The sequence below is a fragment of the Erpetoichthys calabaricus genome, chromosome 4 (genome assembly GCF_900747795.2).
Source record: "Erpetoichthys calabaricus chromosome 4, fErpCal1.3, whole genome shotgun sequence".
Taxonomy (NCBI): Eukaryota; Metazoa; Chordata; class Cladistia; order Polypteriformes; family Polypteridae; genus Erpetoichthys; species Erpetoichthys calabaricus.
In genome coordinates this window covers 159,564,539-159,587,303 of record NC_041397.2, presented here as the reverse complement: position 1 = coordinate 159,587,303, position 22,765 = coordinate 159,564,539, and the positions used below count along the sequence as shown (strand labels likewise).

The following is a 22,765-nucleotide window of genomic DNA, read 5'->3' as shown; positions in this document are numbered from 1 at the left end:
ACAGAGTTAAAATTGCTGTAGCGAGAAACTTTTAACTGCCGGGTCTTAGCTAACATTAAATAAACCCGTGGACATCGCAACATCACACAAGAGACTGGCTCACGTGAAGTGACTGAACGCAGCAGGAGTGATCACTTGCATTAATCAAACCTGTTCAAAAAACACATTACACAATTGATAAGGTAGGAAAAGAATATGAAACAAGGCACGGTATCAACCGTAACTTTAAGTTTATAGAAACACTGCCGTTTGCAATACCATATTCGCCCCTGCGAAGCGCGGTGATTTTGCTATATATATTAAACTATTTCAACCATTGTATGATCTGCTTCTCGCAACTGAAAGAGGGCACCGTGGCAGAAGTTAGCCGACTTGCTCACCAACCACAAGCGTTACCTGGTAGGTAACCACCCATACAATCAGATTGTGAATCAGACTACAAATGCCTGCAATGTAATTACCCCGATCTACATGCTGTCAAATGAACGAACCTCACGCCGTGGCACAACGTTAGGGGCTTCGCCTCTACGTCCGAGGATCGATTCCCGTAAGGGAGTGCAGTGACTGTGTACTCCTGATGAGCCCACAATTACGGCGAAACACGTGTCGCATACTATGCATCTTCAAAGCACGGTGTAAACAGTAAGTTTAAATTGAGTTTATAGAAACGCTCCCGCTGCCGTTTGCAATACCATATTAGATGACTTTGTAACAGAGTTAAAATTGCTGGAGCGATAAATTTTTAACTGCCGGGTCATGTCGCGTGTTGTTGGGTAGGTACACCAAAAAATTTATACATTCATGCATGTAATGGGCAAACAAAAAATGTACTATACCCGAAAGCACTACAGTACTACTCAATGTATCTTTACTTCTTAAATGTTAATGTTTTACTGTTTAATAATTTATACGATTCTTATATGTTATTCAGATTCTTTTATCAAAATACCAGTAACAGCGTACTCCACGATAACGTGGAGTGAATACACTTGACATGACCATTCATAGTATTTATCCTCTTTCTCTGTACGTTTACCATTCGTTTGCTCAGAGGTTGATGCGCTTGCTGCTTAATGAGCAGCTCTTGACCCTAGCGTCCCGCTGCTTCTCTTCTTTCATCGGCATCTTTTCCCGTTAAAACTGATTTCTTTTAAAACTTAGTATGTTTTCTTTAATTTTTCAGTTAAGCTGGCACTTAAGTCTTCAATCTGCCTCAAGAATGATTAGCGAAGGTGGTAGACAATGAAAACGTCAGCCGTACGCATCCGCCACACACGCACTGGTGCGCGCAGCTGTGAGTTGATTCTACAATAAAATAAAATAAAGATAAAAAGAGTAATAACTTGCAGCACCGCTATTCAATTACACTTGCCTAACGCCTCTCCTAAGGGGAAATACTGTGGGATCTGGACATCCGTCAAAGCAGCAATCACAAGCCCGATTACAAAGCGGGAAGCTGTGATTTGTCGTCTCCCTCCCATGTAACAATCACAGCCCGTGTTGCAACGCACTATGTATGTATATGTATATATGTGTATGTGTGTGTATATGTATGTGTGTATATATATATATATATATATATATATATATGTGTTCATATGTGTGGGAAAGCGAATAGTAGACGTGACGTAGTATTTGTGTACCAAATTTCAAGTCAATAGGTGAAACGGTTTGCGAGCTACAGCTCATTTAAAATCCTGGACAGACAAACTAATAGCCACGGTACTGTTTTATAGAAGAACATTTTAATGTTTAATAATTTTTATTTATATGCAATGTGCTTCTTATATATTACTTCATATTCTCAAATAATAATGATGTTAATGTTGTTTATATTGATTTCTATGTTATTGTAAGTGCTCTTTATTTGTGGAAAAATAAATTTGGCAATTTAACTTATTTTATACATACATTTTATTTTTTTCTCTTGCACTCAGTGAGCGAATCCACTGGCTAATCAGCTATATATATATATATATATATGTATGTGTATATATATATGTGTGTATATATATATATAGATAGATAGATAGATATATGTGTATGTATGTAGATATACAAATATGTATATATATGTATATATATATATATATATGTAGATATACAAATATGTATATGTATATATATGTATATATGTGTATATATATGTAGATATACAAATATGTATATGTATATATATGTATATGTGTCTGCATGTGTGTGTATATATATATATATATATATATATATATATATATATATATATATATATATATATATATATATATATATATATATATATATATATATATATATATATATATATGTATATATATGTATGTGTATATATATGTTGATATATGTATATATAAGTGGATGTGTATATGTATATATTTATGTATATACACTATGTTTATGTATATATATGTTTACATAACCTCTTTAACACAGTACTTCTCCGCTGCGAAGCGCGGGTATTTTGCTAGTGAGGGTATATATGCAGTGGTAAAGCTAATCATCGGTACATTGCTTATTACCATTTACAGGTATAGGTTTTGCACATTTTGGCAGAATACCTGGAGCAGCTCAATTTGTGAAGAGAAAAAGCATATTTCTGTATTGCAGAGATACATTACACATTAGGAGACATTTTCTTTGTCATATTATTTTTTACACTCAGATTGATGAAATACAACAGCTGTTAATGCCCAAAATAACACATTTTAAAATATTGATATCAGCAAAATTGTATAAAGAAAAAAAAGGTTAAAAAATTCAAGAGGAAAAAAACAACACACCATTCTCATTTTTTGCTTGTATTGCACCCACTGGAGTTCCTCGGAGAACATCCTCATAGATGGTGAAGAAATAATGTGTTTGTTCAAACACAGGAGGTGTGACAGAACCTTCAACAATGCTTATATTGACCCGAGCATTCACTAGCGCTGTTTGTCCACTTCCATCCTGTGCAGTTATAACAAGGTGAATTACTGAATTTTCCTTTCCATGCAGAGAGCGAGACAGCGAAATCACACCTATAAAAAGAAAATTAATTAATTAATTTTAACATATGAGATATTAAAAGCAATCATTTAGATTTCCTGATTAGGATGAGCTCATCTGGTGACTTGATGTATCTTTTTTAGACTAAGCCCAACTGGGCTACATGTATCACTTGGCAACCAGACACTCAGTGAACACTACTGCTAAGCTTTAGGCCTGGCTATATGAATGAGTCCCACCATCCATGTTTAGGCCAAGATTCTCTGATTTAATCAGAACAATTATGGGGATCAGTTACAGATTGCTCTTTTTTCCCCCATTAGACTATTGTGACATGTGTAATTCTATTGCAAATGTATATCTGCAGTCAAATAGTTCTAGTTTTCATGGAGGCATTTGAGACACTCCTCACCACAACTAGAGAGTACTGCAATCACATAGGGATCACACTCCTTTGGTTTCCCAGGTAAGTCTGTAATGGGGCACTAAAGCAATGATTCTGTCTAGCTGTTGAATTTCAGATCCTGCTCATTATGTTTTTGCCATAGAACAATGGAACATCTCTTTGTCATTGCACATACTGGTATATTTGAAAGGTCTGGAGAACCCTGTATCTGCAGAGACAGAGAATTATGTTTCCATAAATGGCATTAATTTTAGGTCATTCATTGTGAGCACTCGACTCTAGAAAAGGTCTGTCTTGCCTTTTTTCTTGTTTTAAATCTGAATGAAGTACCCATTTGTAGAACCTATGAGTTGCATCTCTACTCTTTGTAGATGGTGTAGTCTTCTTGGTGAACCTCATTAGACTGTCATCGCTCACATGTGCTGAAATTATTTGCAGCACAGTAATATGGGGTTGGGATGAGAATTAGAATTCCAAATCAGAGGTCATGTCCCTCCCCACAAAATGAATGGAACTGTGCAACTTCTGTGTGCACAAGCAATAGTAGAGGTGATTATTAAATTAGGCTAATGAACCTATGCAGCTCAGCACTTTTGCAGACCTGGATAAGCTTGGTGATGCAATAGGAGGTATGTTCTAAGGCATTGTTCTTAATCTACCAGATATTCTACAATCCAATCCTCTTCTATTGTCATGAGCTCTGTAAAATCACTGAAAGTATAACACTGTGAGCAGAATCAGCGGTAATGATGTTCCTGTGGAGGGTTGCTGAGCATACTCCACGTGATAGTGTGTGGAGCTCAGCAATACAAAAAGACCTTGAAACAGAACCACTGGTGCTCCAGATTAACAGGAGACATTTGTGATTGTTTGAGTATGTTAGGATAACTCAGAACATGTTGGAAGGTTTATATTTCTCAAATGAAATGAGAGCACCTGGAAATTTCCCTGGAGTGGTTGGAAGAATTAACTGAGTTTAGGGTGGCTTGTTTTGCCAAGATCACAGTGATGCCAGCACCACCCCCATCAAGATACAGTGGAGAAAATGTGAAGGTAACTCTAGGTAAAGTGGGTGGAGAAAATATATTAATTACTATTTTTATGTAACTATTTGTCATTCATACATTAACCCAACCCTCTTAATATAATTTAGCTTTCCAATGTGCTAGAGGAACCAACCCAGAAAAAGGCACCTGTTGTTATTTTGATATCAGAAGTCAGATTGTTTTTCTAGTTTTGCTATTGAAAACAGAGGAGAAGGATTTACTTCAGTGTTAATGTAGCTCTGCTATTGACATACCATATTTCACAATGCATCTTGGCTAATGGATGAATTAATTTTCTTCTAGGTCAAAGGTTAATTGTTTTGCAAAGTTGTTTACATAATTAGGGTATAAATCTCCCAGTTACTACCTGTATGGGGAGTGCACATTCTTTTTGCTTCTGTATGTGCGAAGCATGATTTTTAAATAAATAATTGGAGACCAGAGCATGCAGGCTCTGTATAGGTGTGAGTGCACTTGTCTTGATTGAGGTGCTTGGCTAATTGTACATTCACACCTCAAGTAGGTGAAGGACAGCACATGTACCAAATTATAAGTATATAGAGAACCTGCATGGCAGTAAGAGGGGATAAAAAAACAGATAAGAATGGAAAGAGAGAAGTAAGGGGAAGAACGTGAGTGAGCGCAGTGTCAGAAGATGCTTGAGCAGAGCCAGCCAGACAGAGAGAAAGAGAGAAGAGGCAAAGCTTTTGGTGGCCTCACAGTGGACTAAACGGACAGTGCTTCATGAGGTGGATCGTTACCCACAGACTTAAATGGAGGTGGGGGTACAATGGTGATGAAGTCTTCCTTAGGGACAGAGGGATGCCAAGAGTACGAGAAAGAAGACATGAGGACTGCTGATTCCAAGAGGTCTGGTAGACACTGACAGAGGCAGCCAAGACGGGGGTCAGCAAGGATGACCACAGCTGCCGGTGTCTCAGCCAGTTGACTGAGCTATGGGTGAGCTGGGGAGTTGGACAGGAAGTTGTGCTGGGCTCAGTCAATGAATAGGAGAAAGATGAAGGACCCAATGACTGTTTTTTATACTAGTTTTATCTCTGGATTGTTTATTTGAATTATAACTCACACCCAGTTCATTTGGATTTTATGGATTATTTATGTAAAGAAGAAGATTTTAGGCACTGCATGTTTGTTTGTTTTTTATTAAAAGCACTTGAAGCATTTTGCAACCAATGCATTTCTTACTATGTGTGCTATCATTCACTGGCTCATCTCAGTTTACAAGTATCGACGGTTCCGTGTTCAGCAGGCTCGCGGAAGCAACCAGGGACTGTCACAGTATTGGCTTTTTCCAAGCACTCCTGTTTCCTCTAGCATTCCAAAGTTGTACAGGTTAGGTCAACAGTTTTGCACAGAGTACACTGAAACATTCTTACATATACACTTGCAGGTCCTAATATAATACTAATTGTTAATTTAACACTGATAGCTTTCCTATGTGGCATGAAACATTCACTTTCATAGACAGGTGAAAATTCAAATAAGTACAGTAATCCCTCGCTATATCGCGCTTCGCCTTTCGCGGCTTCACTCTATCGCGGATTTTATATGTAAGCATATTTAAATATATATCGCAGATTTTTTGCTGGTTCGCGGATTTCTGCAGACAATGGGTCTTTTCATTTCTGGTACATGCTTCCTCAGTTGGTTTGCCCAGTTGATTTCATACAAGGGACGCTATTGGCAGATGGCTGAGAAGCTACCCAACTTACTTTTCTCTCTCTCTCTCTTGCTCTGACATTCTCTGCTCCTGACGGAGGGGGTGTGAGCAGGGGGGCTGTTCGCACACCTAGACGATATGGACGCTCGTCTAAAAATGCTGAAAGATTATCTTCACATTGTTCTCTTCTGTGCAGCTGCTTCGTGAAGCGGCATGCTGCACGGTGCTTCGCATACTTAAAAGCTCAAAGGGCACGTATTGATTTTTGATTGTTTGTTTTTATCTGTCTCTCTCTCTCTCTCTGACATTCTCTGCTCCTGACGGAGGGGGTGTGAGCTGCTGCCTTCATTGCAACTGCTTTATACGGCGGTGCTTCGCATACTTAAAAGCCAAACAGCCCTATTGATTTGTTTGCTTTTCTCTCTGTCTGACATTCTCTGCTCCTGATGCGCACTCCTTTGAAGAGGGAGATATGTTTGCATTCTTTTAATTGTGAGACGGAACTGTCATCTCTGTCTTGTCATGGAGCACAGTTTAAACTTTTGAAAAAGAGACAAATGTTTGTTTGCTGTGTTTGAATAAAGTTCCTGTCTCTCTACAACTTCCTGTGTTTCTGTGCAAATCTGTGACCCAAGCATGACAACATAAAAATAACCATATAAACATATGGTTTCTACTTAGCGGATTTTCACCTTTCACGGGGGGTTCTGGAACGCAACCCCCGCGATCGAGGATGGATTACTGTACTGTGAAACAGCTGAGCATACTCATTCATGCCCACTCCCACTCACATAGGATCACTTTAGATTTGACATAAAGTGTACATCTTGGGAACAAGAATGCAGGGAACAGGAGTACTTGGAGAAAAAAAACACACAAAAATAAGAACATCATGCAAAATATATATGAGAAGTGCACAAGACCAATGTATGAACCTTCATTATTTACCATGACATGTAAAATTAGAAAGTTTTCCAAACTGTCTGATAGGTATCTTTGATTTTATTTTCCTTCTATAACATATAACAAATAAACAAAACAAAAAACAAACAAGAAGAAACACTTAAAAGATATTGAAAGCATTTGCTTGAATAAGTGTGTGATTCTCGAGTTAATTAAGCAATTAACATTCCAGTATACTGAGGGTCATATGTAAAATGCTAAGCAGGCCTCATTGAGTATTATTATGACTAGCGAGATCTCACTTATTCTGAAAGCAGGGCATGTTTATAACATAGCAAACATAGTGCCACTTGTTGGTGTCACATGAGGAACCATGTCCAAAATGATGTGGGCATAGAACTTAAGTAAGTAAATGCATGCATCAGAAATGCAAATTACAGAAGGAGGCACAGAGTTGTGGTTTATGATATGAGTGCTTTAATTAAAGGAACAAGACTTAACCTCTTAAGACTTTTGCTTCTTGCAGAAGGCTATCTTCCTAGTGCTAAACATCTGAATGAGAGCCTTCTGTTAGAGGCAAAAAATTGGCTTTGTTGACATCTAGGATCTCTTCCGGTAGAGATCACTTTTCTACAGACATGATGGCCTGCATCTGAACAGGTTCAGTGCTCAGGTCTTTTCCAACAATATCTTAAAGGTAATTTGTCTTTCTCAACAAAGTAGCTTTAGTCCTAATATTAAATATAATCCTGTGTTAGGATGAGATAGGATGTGATAATTCTGTAGTGGGTTCACCTATAGATGTGCACTGTAGTAGCACTGCAATAATAGACCACAGTTAAAAAAAAAATCCATATAAAGAGCTACAAACACAAATAGCTTAATTTCATTTCAAGTTGCCCCAACATTCCGACACCTTAAATATGGTTTTACTAAATATCACAGCATCAACCAGTAAGACTTTTTACATTACTGTTCTTGTCAGTGGTAGGAACATAGACTTTCTTACATTGACTAAAACATGGCTCAAATAGTGATGGTGCGGCCGTGTCAATAGAAACAGCACATCCAAATTACTATTTTGTTCATGTACTTCACCAAGGTAAAAAGGCAATGGTTTAGCAAGTATTTTCTTGAGCCATTTAAACAGCAAAAATTTGGTACTTACACCATTTTTGAGTATTTTGGCGTAGTTATTCAAGGAAAGTCACAGTCTCTTGTATTGACCACTTATAAACCTTGAAAACTGAAAGTGTCTTTTATCAAGGAATTCTCAGACCAACTGTCTAAAATAATAACTAACTATGACAGGTTCAACTTTCATATGGATGACCCCCAAAGCATGAAAATTTTTTAAAGTTACTACTTTCTTTTTATCTTACCCAGCTTGCCAGTCAATCTGCTCATAAGGGAGGAAACACATGGAATTTAATATTTTAAAAAGACAAAAAACTGACAATAGGCAGGTTGTGGCTATTGGAATATGTGACCATTTCTGCATTTTATTTAATTTAGAAATACTGGTAGCTAGAACTACAGAGAAGCGTATTGTTAAATAAAACACTTTTTTGATGCATCTGCAGACTCTAAGTTTGCTAATATTCTAAATAATCAGTCAGTATGCAGTGCTTGTCCCAATACAGCTAGCAATGTAATGTGGAATATTTGTATGCTAAGGTCAGTGCTGGAACTGAAATAGTGGCCTCTGAAAAAATTGTAAAGAAATCCTCTAGCTCTAAAATACCTTGGAAGACTCAGAGAATGTCTGAACTAAAGAAAAATGCCACACAGCTAAGTATAAATGGAGGAAAACTAAATTAACTGTTCTCTATGAAATATTGAAGGCATATGTAACTGAATATGACAAAGCAGTTAACACAGAGAGGCAGCAGTATTTCTCTAACATTATAAACCAAGCTCATTCAACGGAAAGCCTCCTGAAAACCTCTAGAGAAATTTGTTAGGTTTTTTCAGGATTTTAAGACAAAAAATAAACAATTCTAGATGCTATATAATACATCCCTCCAAAGTTAATCCTGTTGAGTTCCAGCATGCTCTTTTTAGACTAATTAAATTCCTTCACTCAAATAAGTCTGTCTGAAGCGCAGAGAATAATTTAACTAAAACCCTCCATGTGTGTCCTTGACCCATATCCAATTAACTTTTTTAAAAGAAGTCTCCAGTGTGCTTATTGATAGCATACTTGACATGGATAACTTATCATTAGATATGGAAGTCTTCCCAGATTATCTAAAAACTGCAGTTGTTAAAACCATTGCTCAAGAAATATAATCTAGACTCCTCTGCCTTTGAGAACTATTTCTAATCTACCTTTCTTAAGTAAAATTCTAGAAAAAACAGTTTTTCAGCAGTTAAACGATTACTTGAACAAACATTCTATTCTTGATAAGTTTTAGTCAGGTTTAAGAAGAAATCACTGTATGGAAACTGCACTGGTTAAAGCAGTTAATGATTTGCAGTTTAATATGAATATACATACCGTAAATACATAAATATAAGCTGAGTTTTTCAGCACCCAAAATGTGCTGAAAAATGTCACCCTCGGCTTATATTTAAGTCAGGTCCCACTGCGAGTGAGAGAGTGCGAGAGAGAGAGAGACAGACAGACAGACACACGCGCACGTGCGTGCGAGAGAGAGACACACATGCATGAGAGAGACACACACACACGTGCGCCGCTTGAGAGAGAGATACACACGTGCGCTGCACGAGACAGAGAGCGAGAGAGAGGGCTGGCTGCATAAGGCAGAGAAGGCAGTTAGAGAATGCACCCGGCTTGTTTTTAAAGATTTAAATTAATGTATGATAATTTTATTGGTATTTATTTTGATTATTGAAACTTACCAGTAGCTGCTGCATTTCCCACCCTAAGCTTATACTCGAGTCAATAAGTTTTTCCAGTTTTTGTAGGCAAAATTAGGTACCTCGGCTTATATTCGGGTCGACTTATACTCGAGTATATACGGTACTTGTTCTTGTTCTCTTACACCCAAGTGCAGCATTTGACACCACAGGGCACGGTATCCTTATAAACTGCCTTAGACAATGGGTGGGTCTCTCTGTGTCAGTGTCTTAAATTGGTTTCAGTCTTATTTAACTTGTAGAAATTGTTTTGTTAGTTATGGCGATTGTAGTTCGGAGATTCACAATATTGTATATGGTGTACCACAAGGATCAATATGGGCCCGCTGCTTTTTTCAGTCTTCATGCTTCCATTTGGCTACAATATATTGAAACAGAACTACCACAGCTCTGCAGATGACATACAGCTCTATTTATCTGTAGCACCTGATAACTCTGATGCTCTGGTCTCACTTATCCAATGTCTTATTTGTAATTCTAAACGGATGAGTCGTAATTTTCTCAACCTAAGTAATTAAAAAAAAAAAACAGAAAACTTAGTGGTTGGCAGAAATGGAAATAATGAAAGTATTAGAAATAAACCTTATTCCTTAGCATTAAACGACAAGACGGAGGTAAAGAATTTAGGTGTAATCATGGAGTCTGAGCTAAACTTTAAATCACACATTAACCATATTACAAGGACTACACTTTTTCACTTAAGGAACACTGCAGAAGTTAGACCACTTATAACAATGCATGATGCTGAGAAATTAATTGAAGTTTTTGTTTTTAATCAGCTAGATTACTGTAATGCAATCCTAACAGAGCTAGGAAAAAAAATTGGTTGCAATTAGTTAAGAATGCAACAGCAAGAATCATAACCAGAAAAAGAAAATCTGAGTATCTCACAATCTCATTCAAGTGGTTACTGGAATAAAAAATAAACACTTTTGCAAAGGTATAATGAAACAAGTGTGCTTTTAATCAAGAATAAAGCTGAATAACAAAAACATCAAGTGACAACAAGATACTAAGAAAATATGATTCACCAGCGTTTGTGTGTCTGGTTCTATCCCTTCAGCAATATCTTTTACAGGTTGCAAAACTTTACACCGGCTGTTACAGACTGAACACAAAGGCTTCTTGGGCGTATACACCGTCAGCATGGCGCTGTCAGATCTAAACACTAGCGTGGAAAATTGCTTGCATACTGAAGTGACTTTAGCTGTAGGTGGAAGTTCCATTTTACTTATGGTGCCAAGCAAAGTTACAGACTCAAATCAAATGTATGCTTTTATTATATTGTAGAAATAATAATAATAATAGCACTATTACTACTCAAAAGACGGAGCACCTGGTCTTGAACCTGGGATCTCCGGATTATAAGGCATCAGTTCTTACCTCTGCACCATTCAAAAATACATGTTAGCTCCCTGTCAATTGACATTTGAGCCTGAGCTTTTAACTCATTGACAGCCACATGTAAATCGAATGCTTTTTTTTTTCTTTGGTTATATTCTTGAATAAAAGCATACATGTTTATTTGATATTTGGACTAAAGTCTTCACACATTATACACTTCTCGTCATTATTATTATTAAATGGAAAACGTTTCTTGCATTTCTTGCATTTCCTTTCATCCTACACTTGCCCAGATCTTTGTAGACATAGAACACACATGAAATGCATGTATTCCAAATAATGATATAGTGTATTATTTACCCTATACAACTCTAGGCACATCACATGCAGATAAGGAGCCTTGGCTTGAGCTGGGTTTTGCCTGCGAGCTGAGCTCTGTCAAGGCAGGGGACAAGACGGAAGGCTGCTTGCTGCTGGTGCTGATCGACACATTTACAAAACAATAGACGCTGATGGAGAGGTGTGAAGGGAATTAAGGTGGGCCGGGATTACAGTTTTATTGTAGGCTTCAGGAATTCCAGTGTTAACACTAGAATTACCGAAGCCTATGAAAAAACTCGTTATTTACCTTGATTTATTTACTTACTTCCCACACTGTAAAGTCACAAGTAGACTGCAGAGCTTCCTGTGTTTGATCGACACGGGCATGCTCAAAAAATACATGTGTAATGCCCTGAAAAGTGCATGCTGACACTTCAGTTCGTAAGCAATGGTACTAGACTGCAGTCAGACTTCTTTTTTGGGCACATACACCACCCAGATCTAAACACTAGCGTGGAGAGTCACTCGCGTACTGAAGAGTCTATAGATGCAGGAGGAAGCTGCCGTCACTGTACTTTGTATATACGTAAGAGCCAGATTGAATGCTATTTACCTATTTATCTTGATTTATTTATTTATCTTCCTACAGCGTTGTAGCAGTGCTACTAGCAGTTAAAACTGCATCTCCCAGCATTCCCTGCAGGGGCTGTTGGGGTCAAAGGTGGTCAGAGGGGTTTAAAAGGAGGGCAGGTGTCCGAAAGAAAAAAAAGGTGTTTTTTGTTGTTGTATTTTGTGTTTCGTTTACCTGTCAGACTGCCTTCTGTTAATTAAGCCATATTTAGTCGCTGTGTCCTGGATTTTATTCGTTTTTGGGGTCTGGATCGTCTGTCTACCTGTGTGCTGAGGACTGATTGTGGATTCATGGCTTTCCCGCAAGTATAGGAGCTCTTACCCTTACAGTGTCTAACGGTAGGACTGTTTTTTCATTCCCTTACAACATACAGATCTCTGGACTTACTCTCGTCATCTCTCATTACATCCAGTGTGGTATTCCATGGACTTTTCTGTGTGGAGTTGTGTTTTTGTGTTTAATGTAATATCGCCATAGGGGTACTGGGGTGGTATTATTTATATTATTTAATTTAATTATATCCTTTAATTGTTGTTAGTTCCCAGTGTGCTTTATTTTGTCTCTGTTTGTAAGCGTGTGCAAGTCGGGCCAAGGCTGGGAGTGTCCCTGGGATCCTCAATAAAAATAAATAAATCACCGTCATTTTGACGGTGTGAATCTTAGCGGCACCCGACCGCTACAGCATAAAGTCGCAAGTAGACTGCAGAGCTTCCCGTGTACATATACAAAGTACAACGAAGGCAAAAGTGCGACGTGCATTCTTTCTCTGATGTAGAACCATCGTCATCATCTGAGTTCACCTCTGTTATAGGACGTCTATATGTGAAAACAGCAGTGTCAGATTCGGAGTGTGAGTGAACACGACTGAGAGAATAAAACTGAATGAAAAAAAAAAGCAAAGTTAACCTTTACAAGTATCATAAACTTACACCGGCAGTTACAGACTCAAATCAAATGTATGTTTATATTCTAAAATTGTAAGAATAAGAGCAGCTCACTTCTCAAAACGGACTCATCCAGGGTCGAACCCATGAAGTTTTGATTACCAGTCAACAGTTGATACTGTTGTGCGACCAAAGCAGTGGTATCAAAGGGGTGTCAATGTTGCGGGTTCTTTTTCTGCAGTTATATTCTTGAATAGAAGCGCACTTGTTCTGTTATATTTGTACCTTTTGTGAAAGTGTTTATTTGATATTTGGACTTCAGGCTTCACACACACACTCACTGGATTACTGTTTAATTGGGTGGCATGGCTTGTGTGCACTTATTCACTGAAAGGGCAAGGCCATTGCTAGTGATGATTCAATTATTCTAAATAATCATCATCCATTATTTTTTTTCAGGCAACAGGGAAGTCTTTCAGGATGACAACCCATAAACTCAATAACAACAGTGCCACTGCCTTCTTTGTCATCAGATTAGAAGCCAATTGATTAAATGTGGTAGCGTAAGTAATAAATCCTGGAAAAGTTTTCTACTGTCACCAAGTATGCATGAGATGACTTGCTTTTTGAGGAAGAATAATCCTGCATCCCTCCCATATTATTTCACAGCCAAGTCTACTGTAATTGTTGATTAAGCTAACTTTAAAACCCTAAGGAAGCTTGTAGGAAACAGCTGATGGTGAACATGTGAAAAGCATACATTCATTCAACTACCAAATTTATTTAATCTCTAAGATAGTCTTGGGGAGTTGTTGTTTATCCCTGCAGCACTAGGTACAATATAGGTGGTAAAGAGAAACTGCAACATAAAGGAAAAATGTAAAAGGGTTTCAGTTTCTTAGATATATTTTAGAGATTAAATGTATAGTCAGATCCATAAGTATTTGGACAGTGACAAAATTTTCATAGTTTTGGCTCTGTACGCCACCACAATGGATTTGAAATAAAGCAATGATGTGTTTGAAGTGTAGACTTTTAGATTTAATTTAAATGTTTTACCAAAAATATTGTATGATACACTATTTCACTATTTTATTGAAAAATCAACCATTTTTCTGCATAGCCCCCTCATTTCCAGGGTTTAAAACTATATGGACATTTGATTGACAAGCTATTCCACAGACAGGTGGGAGAAGTTCCCTCATTATTTCATTAACTATTACACAGGTAAAAGGTCTGGAACTGACTCCAAGTGTTGAATTTGCATTTGGAAGTTGTCACTGTGAACTCTCAATATGATATCCAAACAGCTGTCCATCATTAGGCTGAGAAAACAAAACAAACCCTTTAGAGAGGTAGTAGAAAAATGAGGAGTTTTCAAATCACCCATTTGGTACATTCTTAAAAAGAAGGAATATACTTGTGAACCCAGAAGCACCAGAAGGTCTGGAAAACCACAGAAGACTGGATGATTGGAAAATTCTGCCCTTTAAAAAAGAACCCCTTCACAACATTTAGCCAAACCAAGAATACTTTCCAGGAGGAAGACTTCATGAAAGTAAAGACAGAGGGTTTATCACAAGGTGCAAACCACTGGCAAACAATATGAAGGACAGATTAGACTTTGCCAGAAAACATTTTTTAAAAGCTAGTCCAGTTCTAGAACAGTTTTCTTTGGACAAAGAAAACTAAAGATCACATATACCAGAATGTTTGTAAAAGAAGAGTACGAAGAAGAGAAGAAATGGCTCATGATCCGATGAATAGCATATCATCTGTGAAACATGTTGGAGCAGTGTTATAGCATGATTATGCATTGCTACGAATGAGAGTCAGTCACAAGTGTGTATTAATTATATCATTCCTGACAGAAATAGCAGGATGAATTCTGAAGTGTTTAGGGATATATTGTCTGCTCACATTCAGCCAAATGCTGCAAAACTGATAGGATGACGCTTAACAGTACAGATGGATAATGAGCCAAAACATACTGAGAAAACAAGTAGTGGAATATTCTTCAAAATGCAAGTCAATCAACTGACCTCAATCCAACTGGATATGCATTTCACTTGCTGAAGACAAAACTGATTACAGAAAGTCCAACTAACAAGCAGCAACTGAAGACAGCTGCAGTAAAGACCTGGCACAGTAACAGTAGGGTGGAAACCCAGCACTTGGAGATGGTAATGGGTTTCAGACTTCAGGCAGCCATTGATTGTGAATGATTTTCAACCAAATATTGAAAATGATCATTATATTCATGATTATGTTAATTTGTCAAAATACTTGAAAATAGGTGGACCATATATAAAAATGTCCGTCTTTTCTAAACAGCTCATACAATATGTTTGTTAAACCCTCAAGTCTATACTTCAATCACATCTTGATTGCTTTGTTTCAAATTCATTGTGGAGGTGTACTTAGCCAAAATTATGAAAATTGTGTCACTGTCCAAATACTTATGGACCTGACTGTATGCACTGTTAGGAATTCATACCACTAAACTTATGAAAAATTAGTTTATTTAACCTGTACATTTAAAACTGTATTTGTCTTCTTGTTTTAGTTACGGTTCTGTTGATTCTTGTTACCATACATCTCTAAAAATATTGTCAATAGCTTAATCTATTCATTCATTTTTGTGCTAGGTGAATCTAGTACAGCACAATGAGGAAAACAGGAAATAGTCAATATCATAATTGTGGTGGCTTTATAGGTAGTACTACTGATTAATGAACTATTACTACTTGCTGGTTTTACAATTAAAATCAAAATAATTGGTTGTATACTACAGGCAACAAGTACATCTGTAAAGCTGTTTAACAGATATAAAATTCTTCAGTGGGCAGTACGGTGGGGCAGTGGGTAGCGCTGCTGCCTAGCAGTTAGGAGACCTGGGTTCGCTTCCTGGGTCCTCCCTGCATGAAGTTTGCATGTTCTCCCCATGTCTGCATGGGTTTCCTCCAGGTACTCCAGTTTCCTCCCAAAGGCATGCAGGTTAGGTGCATTGGCGATTCTAAATTGTGCTTGGTGTGTGGGTGTGTGTGTGCCCTATAAATGTACACTGTCTGTTACGTACGCAAACCAAATGTATGTGTGCACTGTATAATATTAACCATAAGTGCAGCTCACTACTGAAAATGGCAAATATAGGTAGTCGGGATCAAACTGGGGACTCTTGATTACAAGTCAGCAAATCTTACTGCTACACCAGGGAAGTTGTTGTATCATCCTTGAACCTTTTGTGAAAGTGTTTATTTGATCTTTGGACTTCAGACTTTAAATAGTTTATGCCAACATTTTGTCATTTACTTCTAAAATATGAAAAACATTTCTGTTTTAACAATGTGTTTACACAGACTATTGTAGAAATGGAACACATGAGTATGTGAATTTCCCCTTGGGATTAATAAAGTATCTATCTATCTATCTATCTATCTATCTATCTATCTACCTATCTACCTATCTACCTATCTACCTACCTACCTACCTACCTACCTACCTACCTACCTACCTACCTATCTATCTATCTATCTATCTATCTATCTATCTATCTATCTATCTATCTATCTATCTATCTATCTATCTATCTATCTATCATCTATCTATCACATGAAATGCATGTGTTCCAAATAACGATCTATTATTTCCACTCTAAAATTCCAGCATTTCACTCCCAGATAATCAATCAAGGCATGAGCTAGGAGAAATTTGTGCACGTTCTGCAGCTGTGGGGGGATGCTTGCTGCTTGTCTTTATCAGCACATTTACAGGACAAAAGACACTGACAGAGAGGTGCGAACGGATTTAAGGTGGGCTGGATCTACGAGTTTTTTTCGTAGGCTCTGGTAATTCTAGTGTTAATCTAACCATCACACCTCTCAACCTCTTTTCACCTACTTATTTGCTTCACAGTCTTTCAGGCAGGGTGAATGTGTTCAGTTTTATTCTCCTTAGCGTTTCAATCACTTTTCCTGTGACTTATAACAATTCTCATTCACCTATCAGCCTAGGTCCAAACAGTAGTGTTACATTTACACTGAAGTGAATCCTTTGGCTTTGTGTTCACTATCAAAACAAGAAATGTCAATTTGACTTGTGATCATAAAAAAATGACTTGAGCCCTTTCTAGGGTTCAGTTCTGTCAAAATACAGAGCTATGAGATGTTCCTTTTTAATTGCTATGATAAAGGTTTGTTTCCAATGAGATACTGTAATGTATTGTACTTTTTAAAGATTCAGTGAATTAAATGCTTTCTCACTTACCAGTGTCTTTGTTTAGTGTGAAATATGGGGAACTTCCACCAGGAGCTATGTCATATATCACTTTTGCATTCTCCCCTTCATCCTGATCATGAGCTATAACTTTAACCACAGAAGTGCCAGGTGAACTTTGTGTGCTCAGGCTTACAGCATAACTGATTGGGTAGAAGACTGGTCTGTTGTCATTCATGTCAATCAAGACAACTTTCACGTGAGCCACAGAACTTAAGCCTCCCTGTAAGGAAACAAAGGCATTATTTTATCATTGTATAGTATTATACACAGTAATTTGAGTAATGGCTGCCACTTCAAAGAGAAAGAATTATAACTTTAAATTCATTAAAGTAATGCGCTTGTTTTAAAGAAAAAGACTCTTAGAAATAACAGATAAAAAGTACAGGCAAAACCAGAAAAAGAACGAAGAAGAGCTTTTACATTAATTTTTGTAAGAAGAGGGCAATCTACTAAATGGGGTTCAGGTAATAAGTTCCTGAATTACTATATGTAGTCATCTACTGCAGGATTCAAGGAAATTAAATACAGTATACAGTATATTCTCTCATAGATGTGGCAGTAGAAATGTGAAGAAGTCCGCTCATTTTATAATTAGACTCTTGAATTACAAAGCTGCAAGTATGATTTTTTCTAGAAGATAAGATAGATAGATAGATAGATAGATAGATAGACAGATAGATAGATAGACAGATAGACAGATAGACAGATAGACAGATAGATAGATAGATAGATAGATAGATAGATAGATAGATAGATAGATAGATAGATAGATAGATAGATAGATAGATAGATACTTATTAATCAGTTGTATGATTTTGACATAATTTGTTCTACCCATAGTGACTCTAAACTGATATGGTATGATATTTTTCTATGTAGTTGTGATGCAAGTTATTGGCCCTTCTGGGCACTGCACGTTCTTATTTGTTTTTATACAGTATGTATACTTTTCATGTACTGGTTATGCAGGACCACCCAGATATTACAAGTTAGATTTCAAGTATTTTCTTTCCATTTTTCTTAACAACAGAGGAATAACTCTGAATGTGGACTGTTGCTGAAAACCCACAGAAATGTAATCTCTGCCTCTTTTTGCAATATCCACAAACCTTGGACAGTGTTGAACCCCATGTTTTTTATGCAACTGTTCCACAGCTTTAATTTAATCTTTTATTAACAGCTTAATGAAACCACTTATTCAAAATGTTTTTTTATGTATAATTCTATTTTATTTAATTTATTTAATTCTATTATATTTTAACAGAACGAGCAGCAACAGTTGTAAAACATCTCTAACGATGGGGTCAAATATGGTCTGACAAGAAGATTTTTTATGACACAACATGCTTCCAGCATGTCCAGAAACTTTAATGTATTTCTTTTTTAATAATGGTCACCTACTTATTTTTGCAAAACAGGAACATGGCTTTTTATTGTTTTAGAAAATACATTTTTACTGTTAAAATAAAACAATACCACTAAGCCAACTGTACAACAATTCACATTCCTTCAACATAGCCACACTGATTTTTTTGTTTGTCTCTTTTCACAGAGTTTCAAAGACTCTGCGAAGAAAAACAACAAAAGCTAAGCTCTAACCCAAACTCAAATCACACAATGCCCAAGAAGTGAATTACCAACTTGTGCTTTATTATTTACCTTTAACTTATGCTTTTCATGCCCAGTCCAAAACAGGCCAGGGTTTAAAGCCACTCACCCAAAGTGGTGTGGTAGGAGTGCTAAAAACAGTTGCACTGTGCCACCATTGATTGTTAAACAAATGAAATCTTCAAATAAAGCTAGAATGTTTTATAACCAGAATAACATAACACAACATTCATTAATCAGCTTAGTCGAGTTCAAGATTACAGGCAGCAAGAGTCAATCCTGACAGCACAGTGCACAAGGCAAGAAACAGTACATCATAGTACATCACCAACAAATCTCAGGGGATGTGAGGGGAAACAAAAGCTTCTAAAAGAAAATGCTAATAGACAATGACAAACCGCAGGATTCAAACCTAGGACATTGGATCCACTATGTATCATTGATATCTACCATGCAACTCCTTTATGTACAGTACCTGGAAAAAGCATTCAGTCCCTAACTCTTTTTCACGAAAATGTCCATCAAAACCTTGGATTTAGATCAATTTCAGTGGGAATTTTATTTATAAATTAAACATATTTTCACAGTGTTGCCCAAGAAAGAAAATTATAAATCATTAATAAATTAAATTCCAACAACTAAAATGTCTTTAATTTGTAACTATTCATTCCCTGTTAAGTACTTGGTTGAACTACCTCTCATAGATTTTAGAGCAAGTATCTTTCTGGATACGTTTATATAAATTTTGCACAATGTGATGAAACAGGATTTAACCATTACTTCTTGTAAAATTGTGCAAGCTGTGTCAAGTTCATGGGGAAGTGGTGGTGGACAGCAATTAAGTACATTTCAAAACAGGGGTTAATGGCATTCAAGTCAGAACTTTGACTGGGCCATTCAAGGACACACATTTTATTCATTTTAAACCACTATGTTGTTGCTCTGGAAGTATGTTTTGGATCATTGTCATGTTTTAGTAGAAGGGATCAGGTTTTCATCCTGGATGTGTCTGTATTGTGCAGCCTTAATCTTCCTATCAATCCTGACCACTTTGTTAGTCACTGCCGCTGAAAAGCATCCCCACAACATGATGCTGCCACCACCACATATTACAGTGGGCATTGTGTTACCTGGCTGATGTGCATTATTAAATTTATGCCAACATACAATTTAGTGTGCAAGCCAAAAAGTTCTTCTTTAGTCTCATCACACCATAAAACCTTCTGCTCAATCTTTTCAGTTTATTCCATTTTATGTTTTGAAAATTGTTAATGAGTAAGGACATTTCTTTCATCTAGTACTTCTTTCTTGCTTCATTTCTCTATAGCCTGGTCCAACTACTCCAGTCCTCAACAATGAAGATCCTGTGAGCTGGATCACCCTTGGGAAATCGCGGCACATGGCCGGAGTGCTGTGTGGAACTTCAGCCCCCTAACACTGACAGACAGACACCAAATGTCCAAAACACACAAATTTTAATATTCCTTTTCTTCTTTACAGCTCCACACAATGCATAAATCAGCCACAAATTACTCAGTCCCTTCTTTCCTTCCAACTCTTCTGTCGCCTCTACTCCTCACCACACAATCTCCGTCCTCTTCCTCCCAACTCTGGCTCATCTACTGGAGTGAGGCAGCCCCTTTTAGAATACCCTGGATGTGCTTCAGGTGCTTCATGATGATCTTCCGGTGGCACTTTCTGGTGTGGCAGAAGTGCCACATGAGCACCTGGAAGCACTCTGGGTGTGCCTGGAATCTCTTCCAGCAGCACTTCAGATGTGGCAGAAGTGCTGCAATCCAGGGCTCTAAAATCCAAAGAAGTCTAGTCTTAGTATCAGGTCACTAGATAGTGCCCATGTCTTGCAATCATACAGTATAACAGGAAGCACCAGAACTCTAAAGACTTGGACCTTCGTTCTTTTGCATAGATATCGGGAGCGCCACACACACCTTTCCAGTGACCACATGACTCCCCATGCTCTCCCAATCTACTAACTTCATAGGAAGAGTCACCAGACACATGAATGTCACTGCCAGGGTAAATAAATCTCTTGACAAAGGTTGACACTCTCTCCTCAGACAGATACACTGCTGATGGCTGTGCCAAAGAGATCATTAAAGGCCTGGATCTTGGTTTTTATCTAGGACACTCGCAACCCCCGACATTCAGACTCCTTGCTCAGTCTCTCCGATCAGTGCCTCCATTGATTCCACGAAGATCACAGCATTGTCAGCAAAGCCAAGATCAATGAATCTTTCTTTGCCAACAGATGCCTCCACTCTGCACAGCACTCACAATACCAGTGTATAGGTCGGCCATCATATCCAGCAACATTGAGGGTATCCTGCAAAGTCTCAGGATGTCCCACAGGGCAGCTCGATCAACTGAGTTGAATGCTTTATGAAAATCGACAAATACTGCAAAGGAACTCTGTCCATATTTAAGAGATGGCACCAAGGGTTATGGTGTTTAAGGATAGCTTCCTGCACAGTTGTTTTTTTTAACCTTTTTTTAATGATTTTATTTATTGGGATTTTAACCTCCACTGAACGACTTCATTTTATTGATTTTTTATTTATTGAATATATTGCACTGCACATTTTATTTGGACACTGTTTGACTTGTTTTTAATAAAAGCACTTAAGTACTTATGCACCTACCCCTTGCTTTGTGTGTGAGTGTCCTCATCTGCCAGCTCATCCCTCGAATATGTTACAGATGGTGTCGGGTTTAAGAGGCTCCCGGCAAGAATTGGTAACGTTGAGCTGACCGGCACCGTCACAATGCCACATAGGCACTCTACCATTTGTGAAAAGATGTGCAGTAATTACCATATGGTTGAAATCGAATGATTATTTCAGTGATAATATTAGATACTATTACAACCCCTTTATTCCTTACATCTTCACAAGTCGGACCAAGAAAGAGATAACAAATATTACCAAACAAGCTTCTGTAAGAACTAATAATGCTGATAGAGTTCAAATTGTTGGTATAATCAAATATTCAGCATTAAAAAGAAGAAGAATGAGTATTTTAACATATGTTATTATGCTTACCCCATCCATAGCAGTAACAGTGAACTCATAAGTTGCTTGCCCTTGGTCCCTGTCAAGAGGCAGAACAGTGCAAATTTCACCTGTCTCCTTGTTAATGGTGAACTGTGAAGGTATAACACTGCCTGTTCCTGATCCTATAGAATAAGAAATTTTTCCAAAAGAACCTCTGTCTGCATCTGTTGCTGTGACCTAAAGCAAAGAAGAAAAATCAGTACATCAGTGTGCACAAATATCTAAACAAGTATTAGCTACTAGTCATTCTGCCAAACATTACCTCATAAAACAGACATTCAGGCTTTCATTTTGTGTGTAATTCTCTTCTGTATTTGCAAACATTACAGGACATTGTCATGGATAGGTCTCTTCTGCTTTGTTTAACTTCAGGTAGGATATGTAGTAAATATTTGTGAGATGTCCTAATGATCCAGTATTCTCAGCTGAGAGAAGAGAATGAATCCAAAAACTCCCATGAAGGGCATGGTCAAAGAAAATATGTGCCTAGTCTATATAAAATCCAGAAACAGCTCTGACAAATCTTCTTATAGACTGTTTCTTGTAGGGATTTGAATGATCCAGTTACAGAGTACTATTGATGTTGAAAAGCAACACAGCTGTCAAAATGGGGAAATATACTGTGTGATCTGACAAATATGGCAATATCTGTCAGATTGAATAACTGCATTTTTTACATTTACATGGTCAATTATCAGTTCATCCATTTATTTATGTTCTGCTGGTC

General features: G+C 37.4%; 1 protein-coding gene across 1 annotated transcript in view; it reads right to left on the bottom strand.

Moving 5' to 3' along the window:
- Positions 1 to 22,765, bottom strand: part of LOC114641417 (protocadherin-16) — a 237,387-nt gene that overhangs the window by 138,578 nt on the left and 76,044 nt on the right. Inside the window, exons 2-4 of the mRNA XM_028790469.2 lie at positions 22,027 to 22,215; positions 17,348 to 17,579; positions 2,778 to 3,014 (exon numbers count right to left, since the gene is read on the bottom strand). Coding sequence (XP_028646302.2) covers positions 2,778 to 3,014; positions 17,348 to 17,579; positions 22,027 to 22,215 — 658 coding nt within the window. The remainder of the gene's footprint in view (positions 1 to 2,777; positions 3,015 to 17,347; positions 17,580 to 22,026; positions 22,216 to 22,765) is intronic.